Genomic DNA, 17,343 nt, shown 5'->3' on the forward strand with positions numbered 1-17,343 from the left:
TAAGTGAAGTTCGCCGCTTACCTCAGCGGCAGAAAGGCATGTAGCGCGCCTACTGCGGAGTTAGAAGATGTGAGAGGGGAGAATTTTTTATTGTATGGCTTCCAATACTGACAACTCGAGGGAGTGTGCCACTCGTACCGCTCTGCTATGGAGTAAATTTTGACACGGAATTAACTTGGGTTCGTGAACGCGCGTCATAGAGGTCATATTGAAATGTGGTACTTATTTGTAGCAAGGAATCTGAAATTAAATGAAGACTATTGTAATACAATGAAACGATTATAAGAAAAATGATATTCAAAACATTTAGTAAACATTTAGTAAACATTTGTGATTTAAATGCATTTCAGTATTAGTACAATTTCCATTATTACCACCCAGACAACACAACAACACTTCGTCGGCAATTATACAGTCTCTCAGTTCTTGGGTTGCCGAGGGTGGCAGCAGTCTAAAACAGAGACCATCTGACTCAAAGTGTTCCGAATGATGCCGGCTTTTAACGATCAGTACGTCGGCCTGGGGTCCGGCGGCCAACTTAGGACGTCCTTACAATAAATAGTCTACTGGGAGCTCCCAACATACTAATTTACTTAAATTACCAATTAGCAACAACATCAGTATATATGGAGCACGAGGTGCCGCCCCGCAATATCAGTACAGTATTCGCTCTTCAGTAAAAAACAGTTTGGCGAGCACTACTCTAGGATCTCGGTCAGAACTTTCCAAACTAATTGTCCCGACAGTATGGGGTGTCGAGTAGTAACATCAAGGGTGTCGCTATGCGTATACAATACAAATAGTAATACAATAGTAATACAAAACATCCTTCGCTGTAACTGTAGATCACGCATTAAATAATGGTATGTTGAATTCCACTTTTTTGTGCATTTAATTTCCAGACACTACGTCTTTTATTCTGCTCCATTGCTGTCCCTATCGGCCCAGGTCTTAACAAGTTCTTCAGCTGGCGGTAGTGGCAGATTGTACACTTTCCGTTCAGACTGTTACTTTGCTTCGTTCATGATATGGTCAGTATTTTATGTCTTGCAAAGTGATGTAATTTGCAGAAGTCAGCAGGAGTGGAGAAATTTATTGTCAAAAGGAGACCTTCGGAAGTTCATGAAACATCAGACGCAGAGCATCAGTCAAGCAATGAGCCTCAAACGTCAGTAGATACGTATAGAACAACAATAAAATAATGCCACCCAAACCTCTGTCCAGCATCATCATGCAGTAGCAAGGACACAAAACTGAGTGTGAATAATAAAGAATACCTAAAAACAGGGTTCCTGTGGTGTCGTGATGAAGGATGCATTACGCCGGAGTGTGTGATATGTGGGGAAAAAAACCTTTCAATGCAAGCTTACTACCGAACAAATTGCTGCGCCATATTTCAGCAAAAACAAAACATTTAGAAGGAAAACATTTTGACTGTTGTAAAGAAATTTTAAAGGAGAAGAATCAGCAGAGGTCTTTCTTTACTTAGAAATTAAAGATGTCTGATGACCCTGTAGAAGCTAGTTATCTTGTAGCTGAGATTATTGCAAAACCTGCGATTATTGCAAAAAAAATGTTACCTCGTGTAGTTGCAGCGAACGTCATCGTTCCAGCTTGCTGCGCTGTAGTGAAAACACTGTTTGGTGCTGAGTTTGAATGTGATATGAAAAAAATTTCATTGCTGATAATACAGTCGGAAGACGTATTCGGGAAACACATCAAATGAATTCGCAATTGCGGAAAAGGACTACATCAGCTGTAGAGTGGAATGACGACAGTGAAAATTTGTGCCGGAGCGGGACGCGGGCCCAGATTTTGCGTTCATCGCGAGGCGCCTTACCATTTGGCTGCCGGACAAGCGACTCCAATGTACAACGTCTGACCTGTACGGGAATATACATATAACTGAAGTATGAGTAAAGGTCGTAGGCGAATGGTGGACGACATGTGGAAGTTTGGGTCTGGCTGTGGGTCGTGCACGGACAGCCAATCGGTAAGGAGACTGCTCGTGATAAGCGGGATATCCGGGTTCGAGTCCCGCTCTGGCATAAATTTTCATTGTCGTCTTTCCACTCTACAGCTGATGTAGCCCTTTTTCGCAATTGCGAATTCATTTGATGTGTTTCGTAACGGCTGTGGTCGCCGCAGTGCCTGTTCGCATGTCCGAAAAAACTTTGCATCGTCAACGGAATAACACAGGCACTGCAACAGCGTATTCGAGATACGTCTGAAAATACTGAACAGTTTAAATGTTTACAGTTCAGGTGGATGAATCAGCCAATGTAAGCGGCCTAGGTCAGGTCTTTTATTTTATTCGTCTCATTGATGAAGGAAAACACAATTGAATAGTATCTCTGTTACAAGGAAATTCCCTTATCTAGCAAAGTAATAAATGGATACGCGGTGATAGTGAATGTGTCGTTCAAGAATTATGTCGACATATGCACAGACAGCGTCCATTCAATACAGGTTCCATAAAAGGATTTATCACACTGGCGAAAAAACATTATTACGCACTACTCTATAGAGAAGCGCTCGTTGAAAAAGCAATTGGAAAGAATTTGAAATCAGTTTTGGACGAGACTGTTAAGATGATAAATTACATTAAGCGCAGGCCTCTCGAGCCAACACCTTTCGCTCAAATATGTGACCAGCAACGAACACAGCATTGTAACCACATCCTTCATACACAAGACCGTTGGTTATTCATAAGGAGAATACTTAGTCGTGCGTATGAACGGCAGAACAGCAGTTGTATGGCAAGAAAATAAAATAGAGTTTGTGGGTGTATTAATAGACGAACTCTGGAGCACATGTTAGCTTTCTGATTTGTTTGAAACACTCTACAAGACAGATGCTAATTTACAAGGTAAAGATGCAGACCTCCTTTCTGTCACATTCAAAATTGCAACATTAGGAGATAAAGTCCAATATGGTCGAGGAAAGAAAAGAAAGTAATTTTGAAATGTTTCCGGTGACATCTAAATTGAAGTTAGTAACAAAAAAATGATTCAAATGGCTCTGAGCACTATGGGACTTAACTTCTGAGGTCATCAGTCCCCTAGAACTTAGAACTACTTAAACCTAACTAACCTAAGGACATCACACACATCCATGCCCGAGGCAGGTTTCGAACCTGCGACCGTAGCGGTCGCGCGGTTCCAGACTGTAGCGCCTAGAACCGCTCGGCCACCCCGGCCGGCTAGTTAGTAACAAAATATAACCCTTGAGTCCTGACTATTTAGTGCAATCGAAAGAGAGGCAGGATGAATATTTCCCAACACTACGTATAAACCATGATAACTGGATATGAAATCGCTTCGGGCTTTCCAGTACTTGTGAACAACTTTTTGAATACGAGGTTTCAGCCTCACATAATGTTTGCAGTATCTTTTCTAGTGAGGGTACGTGAAACTTTTGACATTGTGCTCAGTGAACCGCTTGATTCTCCTAGAGACTAGTTGACCGTGTGTCGGTTCCGTGTTTTACCACCCTCCTCCTCTCTCTCCCACCCAGTCCTGCAAACACCAAAACGATTCTACGCTGCACAACCATTAATCACTGCCATCCACATGGTGCTGGTACACCACGTGTACTTCATATTTGACTGACTGACTTTTTGATGTTTTCTTCATATTCTTATTTCAGAGGCGATGGTAGTTCCTCTATAAAATTCCTCCGCTGCGGTCTGGAGGGAAAAAACACTCATGTTGAGTGACCGGAGATAAAGCGGTAATTATAGGCGTACGATTTTCGTCTTTGATAGTTTCTTTTGGAGCAGTAACACTGAACGCGTGTTCAAAGATTAATTAACGCGAAAGTGTTCTGTAGAAAGATCAAAGCGGACCGCATCGCTGCTATACGCACGATTAAAAATAAAGCATCGCTAATATCATTGAATGCCTATTCAAGAAGAACCGTTCTTGTTACAGTTTACTAGATTTTCCGTGGAAGCTAAACGAGGGAAACTTAGTTTAGTGTTGTTGCTTACTAACAGCCGACGTTGGCACGGGATATGTAGTATTAAATAAAGTAGTCTTGTACGCAGGTGGCTATGAAAACAGCACAAAAAATGTGTCGCGTAATGTCACTCCGAAATTTTTATGCGACCAAGACTTCCTCGTGAAGAGCTGTGATGTTAATTAACGTTTTGGCTAAGTGCCCGGGTTCGTTGATCACCATTACAAAACGATGATGTGGTTACGTACATGGAAAAAATTATTGTAGCAATAAATTTTATATATAGTTTATATTATTTGCCAGCCGGAACTGCAGATATGGTTCTCACAGATGTAGCGACATGAGCTGAGACTGTTGTATGTATCTACACCGTATGTTGACAAGGATATTCTTAACTATGTTATTCTTTTGGAATAAATGGACTAAATATGAACACAGCTGCCAAAATGCAGACGAAAGCCGTGAATAATAATAATAATAATAATAATAATAATAATAAAAACCAAAAACCGATATCGTTACAGAAGTTCGTTCAAAGCATTGGGGATTTTAACTAAGCCATGCTAGTACTTCACCAATCAGTTATGGACATTAGAAATAACTTTCATAAGTATTGCATACACAGATGTCCATGACAGTGGAACAAGATCTAGACCGAACGTAAATTGTACCAAGAAAGAATAAACGTAAAACTCGAACCAACATTCTCTCCGAAGGAGTAAAAAATGTGCAATATATTTCCCAAGAAGACTAAAGAGATTACAGAAACGAACTTGGGTAAAAAGTACCTGTTATGCAATACCTTCTAGACAGTGAAGTGTTACTTAGATAATACAGCGTAGTGGTTTTCTAAAAAAAGTAACACAAATTTTAACAATAAAACATCTTCGTCACTTTATAAAACACTTCTGCACCATAATGTTTTCTTTTTTCTATTCTGGAAAACTGTACCCGCAAGGCTCTGTCATGTGTAATACAAACACTTGATATTCTTTACGAGCTCAATATCTCACTAACTATACAGGATTCTGACTCAACCTTTGAAGCGGGGAGGTTTGAAATTGCAGTACACAAAGTGGAAACCAAACATGGTCGCCATGGCCCTGTTGTCAGCTGACAATGTGTGTAGTGCGTTACAGTTATGTGTGTGCACTGATTGGAAGCTGAAGTGGGCAATGTAGCTCTAGCTTCCTATATTATTAAGCAACTTCTTTTCAGAGCAGTATTGTAGATTTTGGGATAAATCGTGTAAGGTTGGGCTGTTTTAAATAGAGGGTAGAGATTCCACTCGCCGGCCGCTGTGGCCAAGCGGTTCTAGGCGCTTCAGTCCGGAACCGCGTTGCTGCTACGGTCGCAAGTTCGAATCCTGCCTCGGGCATGGATGTGTGTGATGTCCTTAGGTTAGTTAGATTTAATTAGTTTCTAAGTCTGATGACCTCAGATGTTAAGTCCCATACTGCTTATAGCCAGTTGAATTTGAAGATTCTACTCTCCACCCAACCACCACGCTTTAAGTTTCGAATGGCTGTCCGAAATTACTTCGAGCAAATGTCGGGATGGCTGTAAAGCCACGTCCGACTATCTGTCCCATCCTTGTCGTCCTAGACCTGTAAGAATGAAATGCCTGTACGTAGGAATTGCGTCACTTTTTGTTTGCTTGTAAACTGTAAGACCACGACGTGTCCTGTATCCTTATGAAAGTGACCCAAATGTGAATAAGACGACTACAACAACGTGACACCACGACGAGAACAGTAAGACACTGAAATCGCATTTGTAGGAAGTTGGATCTCAATCCTTGTCGACTTAGTATTCGGATTTTCCTAACTTACTCACGGCGAATGTCGAGCGTGGTTTTTTAAGCCTAAAGCTGAACTTGTGCTCCATTGTTAATGGTGTCTGCTTCTACACTTAATTAAACTGTAGTCGTCTCTTCTGTGTCATGTTGTGGGAAATTCCAGTCCATCCGTCCTGGTACGAGTTCTTTCTCAGATTCCTTAGACCAAACTTCCTGATAACTAAATACAGTGTGCCAGACGGAAACCCGACGCAGGATGTCCACCTGCGGAAGCGAAGCACTGATTAGTCTTCCCACACATGCACACGTCTTTGGGTCTCCAGTGTGATTGCTTCCATCTGGCGCCGCTAGTGTGTGCTGCAGTAGCTTAGTGTAGCGCTTATTGCTAGTAAGTGACGAGAGTGTTGCCAGCTAACTCCGGTCCTTGCTTTGTTTCAGGTAAGCCACGCAGGCGGCAGAGAGCGCTTGGCTGCGCTGTCTCCCGACCACAGCGATAAGGCCTCACCCACTGACGACGGGACCCTGGAGCACGGGTAGCGAATGCGTCGCACAGTGTAGTGTCGTTCAGTACAGAATGCATTTTAATGTTTCGTGACGTCTCTCTGTTCAATTTACAAACACATGCTTTATTTACGTTTCAATATTTTTACACTGAATCAGCATCATCAGACAAAATAATGTAATGTCGTAAGTACAAGAAAATAATACAATCGCACATTTAAACAAATGACACTACATAATACTACACTACATAATAGATCACTTAGAAGATAAATACGCTACATAATTAGGTGACTAGCAAATAAAAAGAAATAATTTAGAAGTTACGTACAAGACAGTAATGAAGTAGATGCATAGCATGTCATACAATTATATAATAGTCTGTTGTTCATTTATAGTTATTTCGCAATATAAACGCAGGTCATTTGTCACTCAGTCTTGGAACTCTTGAGCAGAGTGAAATCCTTTAGTTTCATCCAGTCCCCAGTGCTGGTTTTAAATTTATGTGTAGGCATTTGTACGCGTATTCCAGTTGCTTGTTGAAGCAGACAAGACTATGACGTTTGTACTTATTTCCAACCTAACATGTGACATGTTAAATTGTATGCCTACTTCTTGTGTTAAGACTATGGATTGATCTTAGGTCATACTTAGTTTTATTTAAGTTTGTTATGGATACACAGGCTGATACTGGCATTATGTTTTTTCTAATAATCCGATTCGCCGGGCTAAGTGCTGCGACGCACTAGATAACTTTCTTTCTCCGTAAGCGCTAATTTTGAGCCTACCGAATTACCCTGTAGTATCAGTGCATAACTCAGATAGGAATGGAAGAATGTGAAATATGCATCTAATAAAGTTCTTTACGGACACAGCCCCTCAACTTGCTTCGCAGGTAGGTATGGTAGGTTTCCTCTGTGTGATTATTCCAGCTGAGTTTTTGGTCTCTGCGAAATAGTAGTTGTTAGATACTTATACTATCAGGAGTAGTAGCATTTAGATGAGATATAGTATCCACTGTTTTTAGTTTCATTTTACTTGCATCAGATCAAATGTTACATCTCACCATCGCCACCTCCGTAGTGTTCATCGTTTTCTACATCTGCATATACCGTTGCTTCACGCGGCACAAATGTGGAACCTTTGAAACGGTCCACAAAAAAAAGCGCCTTATTTGTGCTAATAGTAAAGTGTAATGCTGGCGGCACGGCGATGCTCACATAGCAATGGAAACTGAATAGCGTTGTGCCTGTAAGGTTCCCCCTAACTTTCAACACATTCCCGGATATTTTTGGGGCAAGCTGAAATGCGTACGCGGCCTATCAACCTACTCCTTTTCAAGTGATTCTCGAATTCTGTACAGAAAGTAGACGGCAGTTACAAGAGGGGGCAAGTAAGGTCAATACTGCTTGAGAAGGGAGTGAGACGGGGCTGTAGCCTGCACTCGATATTATTCAGTCTGTATACTGAGCAAGCAGTAAAGGAAACCAAAAACAAATCTAAGAAGGAATTAAAATTCAGGGAGAAGAAATAAAAACTTCGAGGTTTGGCGATGAGATTGTGACGGTCAGAGACAGTAAAGGATTTGGAAGAGCAGGTGAATGGAATGGACAGTGTCTTGCAAACACGATATAAGAGGAACACCGAAACAAGAGTAATACAATTTAGTCAAATTAAACCAGGCTATGCTGAGGGAATTAAATTAGGAAATGAGACACTGCAATTAGTAAATGAGATTTTCTTTTTAGGCAGTATAATTGATGATGGCCGAAGCAGAGAGTATATAAAATGCAGACTGACAGTGGGAAGAAAAGCGTTTCTGAAGAAGAAAAATTTGTTAACACCGAATATAAATGTCAGTGTTAGGGAATCCATTTCTGAAGTACTTATCTCGAGTGTAGCCATGTGTGGAAGTGAAACATGGACGATAAACAGTTCAGACAAGAAGATAATAGAAGCTTTTTAAATGTAGTGTTGTAGAAAAATGTTGAAGACTTGATGTATGTCGTAATGAGGAAGTATGGAGCAGAATTACGAGGAAAATAAGTTTGTGGCACAACTTGACTAAAAGGGGACGGTTGATAGGACATGTTCAGAGACAGCAAGCAATCGTCATTTAGGATCGGAAAGAAGTGTGGGTGGAAAAAATTGTAGAGGAAGGCCAAGAGATGAATACAGTTAGAAGATTCAAAAGGAAGTAGGTTGCAGTAATTAATCGAAGCCGAGGAGGGTTGCACGGGGTAGAATTAGCGTGGAGATCTGCATCGAACTAGTCTTCGGGCTGAAGACTACGACAAAATAAAGAAGATACAGCTCATTAAAGAATGAAAAAGATGCTCCATTATCTCGGAAGGTAAAGAGCAGAATGTTCAGTAAAATTTAACGCTGATCAGAAACCTCGTTTAGATGCCTAGAAGCATTGATGTAATTATCTAGCACTGGATGGTATCAGCGTTACTAGAGAAATCCGTTACATAATCGGCTTGATTATGCTTTTGTGGCCCACTGATGGTACATGTCATCAGATTTTCATTTTTGGTTCAGCAGTGCAAGTGAGATCCTCAGGTTTGTGTTCAATAATTCGTTGAATTTTTGGTCTAGCCGACAGCGCCAGTTGGAAAATGCGTTTCTTGTTTACAGCGGCTCGCTTTTTGTTCGCAAAAGAGACCGCATGCATGCTGTAGCGGTTAGCATTGCTGGCTACCTATCGGTGGGTCCTGGGTTCGGCTCCTAGAGGGCATATGAGAGTACTGTGTGTCCCAGTGAGACAAAGCAGTGAAACTGCCATGCAATGATTGCATGTGGCTGGGTAAATTTATTCGTAAAGTATTCATAAAAGCATTGTCAGTGATAACATTTCAAAATTCCCACACACCTATTGCCAGTTTCCTGCACTTCGTTCCGTTACTAAGGACTTGGTACTATTAATCGTCCAGCACACTTTGAAATTCTGTAGGGTTTAAAATTAGTGCACGTATGTCTACGTATAGTCAATCGTTGCCGAGGGCAAACAGTACTGTTGCTATAGCAGCCGGAGAACGAGGGAAATGTTTTCGGGTGCCAGCGACACAAGTTAGTGGCTGTGGTGCTGCGCTGTGGCAGGTTATCTTGCTGAAGAGTGGCACGTGATACGGTAGTGTGTGTCCATTCGTTCTGATGCCGCATAGTTTGTCCCTTAGAGCCATTCACGGCTCACCTCGTGCGTGTACGGGGTAGGAACCAAAATAAAGACGCACCAGTTCCTGAAACCGGCTCACGAGAAATCCGCAGTTTGCCCAAAACTACGCCCTACAGCCGTTGCACGAACTCCACAACTGGGAGTAGCCCTGCGATTCTCTCTCGACCATTCTCCGGAAAATATCACAGAGCCAGGTTGTAAAAGTGTAGCTATGTTAAGCCAAAGAGTACTACAACATTTCTATTACAAATATTAAAAAAATGTTAATTATTATTTACACCCCCAACTGACATAAGGAAAATGAAAATATGTTTGGAGAAAAGATAGTATATAATAACGAACTTCAGTTCAGCACAAGATATTTTTAAACTAATGGTCACATTTAAGCTTTGTTCAAAATTCACTTCAATAAATGAAATCCATTTCACCGTTTTGCATTGTACAATTCTGTATGAATGTGGGACATGTCCGAAAGGACTACGCAGAATTCGCAGCTGTTGTACGTTATATGTAAATTGAAGATGGAGAGCGGAAGAAGTGAAAGGAGAGGGAGGGGATCACTGTTGTCAGCTGCATCGGGACTTTACGCGGAATCGATGGGAATGTGGATCGGCTGCGAGGCGTGCCGAGATAGTGTGCGCAGTTGTGATAACTCTGTGTCCCGGATGGCGCAGTGGTTAATGCACCTGCCTGGTAAGAGGGAGATCGTGGGTTCGGATCCCGGTCCGGTACACATTTTCACTCGTCACCGTTGATTCCCCATAATATCTCGATGCAGCTGACAGCAGTGATCCCCTCCTTTTCCTTTCATTTCTTCCCCTCTCCACCTTCAATTTATATATATTGTGCAGTTTTATTCTGGACGACTACTTGTCCTTTTCGATTTTCATGTCAATTTTTTGTACGGAACCACTACCGAAAACAAGAATGAAAACTATGGCACGCTTTTTTCATTTTCCGAATCTCAGAGGACCTGTCTGTCTAAATGCAGGGGGTTTCACAATTCGTGTTACAGGCTTATAGGAGTTGTAGAGGGAACTTAGTAGATAAAGTATTTGATAAGGAATACATCTAAGGATATGTACCGCTTGGATATAAATAAGTTTGAACATCGGATCACTTTCAAATCTCGCGCTTCATGTCACAGTACATAACGGCAGAGCTGAACAACGCATGTTCTCGATACATTTTCCGGATTGTCTCAGTCCATCACACACCATTTTCATCCAACTTTGAGTAACTGGAGTAGGGTAACTGAAAGAGAACGAGGGCAGCCTGCATTCTTGCCAAATTCACTCCCCATGCCATCATGCGCTGTTGACAGATTCCCCTCCCACACCTCTCTGACATAGATCAATTGCTTTGTGTACAAAATGGCGGGAAATTCAAAAATGGCTAGAAATTCAAAAACAGCCCAATGTGCCTACATATGAAATGATTCAATCGAAAACGTCCACCCAAACAAATATCTTAACTGTAAAGTGGCAGGAATCCCAGTATGAGTTTTTCTGATGTTTAAAATTCCGATGTGTTACGTATAAAATTCAATAGGCTGACGTGGACTGCATGATTATCAGATGGTGGGTCTGGAGAGACGACCACAACCTTGTAACATCACAATCCACTATGACTGATCTGCAGTTGTGAGCACGGGCTACGCCGCGCGGGATTAGCCGTGCGGTTTAAGGCGCTGCAGTCATGGACTGTGCGGCTGGTCTCGGCGGAGGTTCGAGTCCTCCCTCGGGCGCGCGCGTGTGTGTGTGTGTGTGTGTGTGTGTGTGTGTGTGTGTGTGTGTGTGTGTGTGTGTTTGTCCTTAGGATAATTTAGGTTAAAGTTGTGTGTAAGCTTAGCGACTGATGACCTCAGCAGTTAAGTCCCATAAGATTTCACACACATTTGAACATTTTTTTGAAGCACGGCTTCATGGTTGCCAGGTCACTTGTATTAAGTGCAAAATGGTGGAAAATTCAAAAAATCAAGAGTTTTCCTCACTTCTATAACGTCACGGTTCACTTTAAAGTGTTGGTAGCGCAGCTGTCCATAGTTTAAACAATTGCCCCTCCGACGTCACAATTTCAAACAACTGGTACTATTGTTGGACTAGGATATGAACAATTAAATTTTTACTTAAAACAGTTTCATTCTGGGGAGAGACTTCTCTACGCCGGCCAGCATTGTGCTATGTTGTAAGTGCAACAGCCTAAACCACAGCCAGTACTCTGTGTGTGTGTGTATGTGTGTGTGTGGGGGGGGGGGGGGGGCGGCAGTCACGTTCAATGTCCTGCCGACAGAAGCATCCCCCGCTGTGTGCCTGCTTCCGTACTGCCACTTCTGCTTGTCAGTCACCTGGGAAGTAAGGAAGTTTCTTCGGTTTGACACACAGCTGCCTTGTTACTGACCTTGTTCCAGCAAATGCATTCAGTGTCCTGCCGACGGAAACACTCCGTAGCACCGCTTACAAGCTGCTTGGAAATAGGTGGACACCTGTCACTAACCCTGTTCCGGACCTTTCCGCAGTGACTGACAAGCGCCGCACTCTCACGAAGTCGGTTTCGAGTAGCTGCATTTATCACGCACGTAGCCAGCCCTTGTACGACCAGTTAGCCAATGTATCTGTGCACAGCCTCTGCAAGACCGCTCGCCAATCACCTGAGTCCGCCAGCCGCCAGCCGCTCGCAGCTGCTCTCGTGCCAATGGTTCAGAATTAGACTCTGAAACGGCAGGGCCACTAAATTTTGGAACATCTTACTTCCGATGGTCAAGTAATTATAGAATCCGGTACTAAGTTTAAAATGGAGCAAAATTCAAAAATCGTTAGTTTTCGTCACTTGACTGACATTACAGTTCACTCGCCCTAAGTTTAAAATGTTGCTAGCCCACCTGTCTTAAGTAAACAATTACTCCCTAACTTTCTGACACCAAAGCTTAAACAATTTGACACACCCGAGTTACCTTAAGTTTGAAATCTAAGAGCTCACTTCTCCTTAGTTTGAAACTGTGGAAAAAATCGCTTGTTGTTAAGTTTAAAATGCCAAGATATTCAAAATCCACTAACTCTAAATTTAAAATTCTGGGAAGCGCTTCGGTTGTGAGAATTAAAGACCACTTGTCCTAAGTTTAAAAATGTATAGCTCAGTGGTACAAACTGTATGTTTGTCAAACACTTGCCACTGTCATTGGTAGTAGGATAGGGATGGAAGAGATATGCACTTGCGTTTTATTTGTTTAAACGCAACGCGCTGGTATGCTCGCAGACACCTCGTGCAGTCACTACCAAGTCCTGCAAAGTTCAGACATCGGCCCTACACCGACAGACTTGCGTCTCCACATCGCACTATGCGATTGTTGGCTGCTGTCTACAACTGACCTGCGAGCTAGGCAGCGGCAGTACCTCGCCAGATCCGCATGCACCTCTGATCTCAGTCAGTGTTCGCGTACCCATAAGGGAAAATGCAGCCTGTATAGAACAATAGGTATTTATCTGCATTCCAAACTCAAGGTATACACATTTCAGCGCAGGTAGGCTCTGACCCGACGGGTAGATACGTAAACACACTCGGAGGTCATGCAGTGCGCTAGGATCTGGCGAGACTACCATTTCACACACAGCTCGCAAGTTAGTCAAGCGTAGCAAGCAATGACCGCGCGGTGCAATGTGGAGCCATGAGTCGGCCCATGTCGACGTAGGAATGGTGTGAAAATTCACGGGACTCGGTGGTGATAGCATGAGATGTGTGCGCGTATCGTCATGGCGTGTTTAACCCCGAGTGGGTACGTTTACTCTTATTATGTTAGGAGGCTTATTAGTATTTTATTATTATTTCAAGTTGTTTAATCGACTATCTTTGCTACAAATCTCGTGCTTGTTGTAGAATTGTATAGAGAGTCTAAAACATAATAACAGTGTGCTAACTTCATGAGATAAAGCATTTTTCCAGAGTGAGATTTTCACTCTGCAGCGGAGTGTGCACTGATATGAAACTCCCTGGTAGATTAAAACTGTATGCCCAACCGAGACTCGAACTCGGGACCTTTGCCTTTCGCGGGCAAGTGCTCTACCATCTGAGCTACCGAAGCACGACTCACGCCCGGTACTCACAGCTTTACTTCTGCCAGTATCTCGTCTCCTACCTTCGAAACTTTACAGAAGCTCTTCTGCGAGGTCCGCAGTTCAGCAAGGCTCAATCTAAATATAGTAGGGGTCAGTGAAGTGAAGTGGAAGGAAGACAAGGATTTCTGGTCAGATGAGTATCGGGTAATATCAACAGCAGCAGAAAATGGTATAACAGGTGTAGGATTCGTTATGAATAGCAAGGTAGGGCAGAGGGTGTGTTACTATGAACAGTTCAGTGACCGGGTTGTTCTAATCAGAATCGACAGCAGACCAACACCGACAACGATAGTTCAGGTATACATGCCGACGTCGCAAGCTGAAGATGAACAGATAGAGAAAGTGTATGAGGATATTGAAAAGGTAATGCAGTATGTAAAGGGGGATGAAAATCTAATACTCATGTGCGACTGGAATGCAGTTGTAGGGGAAGGAGTAGAAGAAAAGGTTACAGGAGAATATGGGCTTGGGACGAGGAATGAAAGAGAAGAAAGACTAATTGAGTTCTGTAACAAGTTTCAGCTAGTAGTAGCGAATACCCTGTTCAAGAATTACAAGAGGAGGAGGTATACTTGGAAAAGGCCGGGAGATACGGCAAGATTTCAATTAGATTACATCATGGTCAGACAGAGATTCCGAAATCAGATACTGGATTGTAAGGCGTAGCCAGGAGCAGATATAGACTCAGATCACAATATAGTAGTGATGAAGAGTAGGCTGAAGTTCAAGACATTAGTCAGGAAGAATCAGTACGCAAAGAGGTGGGATACGGAAGTACTAAGGAATGACGAGATACGTTTGAAGTTCTCTAACGCTATAGATGCAGCAATAAGGAACAGCGCAGTAGGCAGTACAGTTGAAGAGGAATGGACATCTCTAAAAAGAGCCATCACAGAAGTTGGGAAGGAAAACATAGGTACAAAGAAGGTAGCTGCGAAGAAACCATGGGTAACAGAAGAAATACTTCAGTTGATTGATGAAAGGAGGAAGTACAAACATGTTCCCGGAAAATCAGGAATACAGAAATACAAGTCGCCGACGAATGAAATAAATAGGAAGTGCAGGGCAGCTAAGACGAAATGGCTGCAGGAAAAATGTGAAGACATCGAAAAAGATATGATTGTCGGAAGGATAGACTCAGCATACAGGAAAGTCAAAACAACCTTTGGTGACATTAAAAGCAACGGTGGTAACATTAAGAGTGCAACGGGAATTCCGCTGTTAAATGCAGAGGAGAGAGCAGATAGGTGGAAAGAATACATTGAAAGCCTCTATGAGGGTGAAGATTTGTCTGATGTGATAGAAGAAGAAACAGGAGTCGATTTAGAAGAGGTAGGGGATCCAGTATTAGAATCGGAATTTAAAAGAGCTTTGGAGGACTTACGGTCAAATAAGGCAGAAGGGATAGATAACATTCCATCAGAATTTCTAAAATCATTGGGGGAAGTGGCAACAAAACGACTATTCACGTTGGTGTGTAGAATATGAGTCTGGCGACATACCATCTGACTTTCGGAAAAGCATCATCCACACAATACCGAAGACGGCAAGAGCTGACATGTGCGAGAATTATCGCACAATCAGCTTAACAGCTCATGCATCGAAGCTGCTTACAAGAATAATATACAGAAGCATGGAAAAGAAAATTGAGAATGCGCTAGGTGACGATCAATTTGGCTTTAGGAAAAGTAAAGGGACGAGAGAGGCAATTCTGACGTTACGGCTTGTAATGGAAGCAAGGCTAAAGAAAAATAAAGACACTTTCATAGGATTTGTCGACCTGGAAAAAGCGTTCGACAATATAAAATGGTGCAAGCTGTTCGAGATTCTGAAAAAAGTAGGGGTAAGCTATAGGGAGAGACGGGTCATATACAATATGTACAACAACCAAGAGGGAATAATAAGAGTGGACGATCAAGAACGAAGTGCTCGTATTAAGAAGGGTGTAAGACAAGACTGTAGCCTTTCGCCCCTACTCTTCAATCTGTACATCGAGGAAGCAATGATGGAAATAAAAGAAAGGTTCAGGAGTGGAATTAAAATACAAGGTGAAAGGATATCAATGATACGATTCGCTGATGACATTGCTATCCTGAGTGAAAGTGAAGAAGAGTTAAATGATCTGCTGAACGGAATGAACAGTCTAATGAGTACACAGTATGATTTGAGAGTAAATCGGAGAAAGACGAAGGTAATGAGAAGTAGTAGAAATGAGAACAGCGAGAAACTTAACATCAGGATTGATGGTCACGAAGTCAATGAAGTTAAGGAATTCTGCTACCTAGGCGGTAAAATAACCAATGACGGACGGAGCAAGGAGGAAATCAAAAGCAGACTCGCTATGGCAAAAAGGCATTTCTGGCCAAGAGAAGTCTACTAATATCAAATATCGGCCTTAATTTGAGGAAGAAATTTCTGAGGATGTACGTCTGGAATACAGCATTGTATGGTAGTCAAACATGGACTGTGGGAAAACCGGGACGGAAGAGAATCGAAGCATTTGAGATGTGGTGCTATAGACGAATGTTGAAAATTAGGTGGACTGATAAGGTAAGTAATGAGGAGGTTCTACGCAGAATCGGAGAGGAAAGGAATATGTGGAAAACACTGATAAGGAGAAGGGACAGGATGATAGGACATCTGCTAAGACATGAGGGAATGACTTCCATGGTACTAGAGGGAGCTGTAGAGGGCAAAAACTGTAGAGGAAGACAGAGATTGGAATACGTCAAGCAAATAATTGAGGACGTAGGTTGCAAGTGCTACTTTGAGATGAAGAGGTTAGCACAGGAGAGGAATTCGTGGCGGGCCGCATCAAACCAGTCAGTAGACTGATGACCAAAAAAAAACAAAAAAAAAGGTGACTTGTATGTGTAGATGTGGTGCCAACTCCCTCCAGCGACCTAACAAGGCCTCATTGCTTCCATACCACTACGCGTCGCCACTGTTATCTGGGCCAAAGATGGACATAATGGCAATTAGGTAGGTGGTTATGATGATCTGGCTGATCAGTGTACATATCGGGTAACGAACAGCATGGCTGCCACATGAAGCAGCTCCAGAGCTCATTGTCTCCGCTGTATGCGTACCGGGAAGTGGGAAATTCGGAAGTGATCCCATATTCAAACTCGGAAGTGATCCCATATTCAAACTTAATTGTTATCCAAACGGTTTATTTCAGGAGACAAGTTGCTTATCAAAACACACTGTATATGTACGTGCTCTTCTGCCGAAGGGCAACTTGGGGTATTTGGGTAGGGGAAGTAGTGGACCCTTCCTCGACGTTTTCCCATTTGTTCGTGTTCGCCATCTGAAACACTATCAACGTCCCGCTATTGCACTTGCCACACGTTAACAACACAACAAAAAAGGGGGAAGATTAATGCTAAATGTTTCCTGGATGATGAAGTCAGTAAGCGATGGAGCAGTCTCGAGTTGGGGAATTACATTGCCGTGTCCTTTATAAGGGACCCACACAAGCAGTTGCCCTAAGTGAATTGGGGAAATCACGGGATCCCTAAAACAGGATGGCCGGATAGGAGCTTTGAAACGCCACCCTCCTGAAAGCACGTCCAGTGTTCTAACCACTGCCTTAGTCAACTGGCTGGGCCGTGCACTGTTGGATCAGTGTGTTCCCGTAGCTGTGAGCGATCGATGTAGCGCAGTGCGTAGCACGTATCCGGTATGCCATTGATTCAAGTGCACTCCGGACATGCAGATTTAGGTTTCGCTAAATCGCGTAAGGCAATTTTTGGGATGTTTCCTTGAAAATGACATAGTCAGTTTCCTACCCC

At 42.7% G+C, this 17,343-nt stretch overlaps 1 protein-coding gene across 2 annotated transcripts in view; it reads left to right on the forward strand.

Moving 5' to 3' along the window:
• Window positions 1-6,551, forward strand: part of LOC124619767 (AT-rich interactive domain-containing protein 5B-like) — a 343,213-nt gene extending 336,662 nt beyond the window's left edge. For both annotated transcript variants that reach the window (XR_006980125.1, XM_047146349.1), the window contains one exon: window positions 6,197-6,551. Coding sequence is in view for 1 of the 2 variants with exons in the window: in XM_047146349.1 (XP_047002305.1) it covers window positions 6,197-6,295 (99 nt within the window). In the remaining variant the exon portion in view is untranslated. The remainder of the gene's footprint in view (window positions 1-6,196) is intronic.
• Window positions 6,552-17,343: the final 10,792 nt, after the last annotated feature.

This window comes from Schistocerca americana, chromosome 6, assembly GCF_021461395.2.
Source record: "Schistocerca americana isolate TAMUIC-IGC-003095 chromosome 6, iqSchAmer2.1, whole genome shotgun sequence".
In the NCBI taxonomy this organism is placed as follows: domain Eukaryota; kingdom Metazoa; phylum Arthropoda; class Insecta; order Orthoptera; family Acrididae; genus Schistocerca; species Schistocerca americana.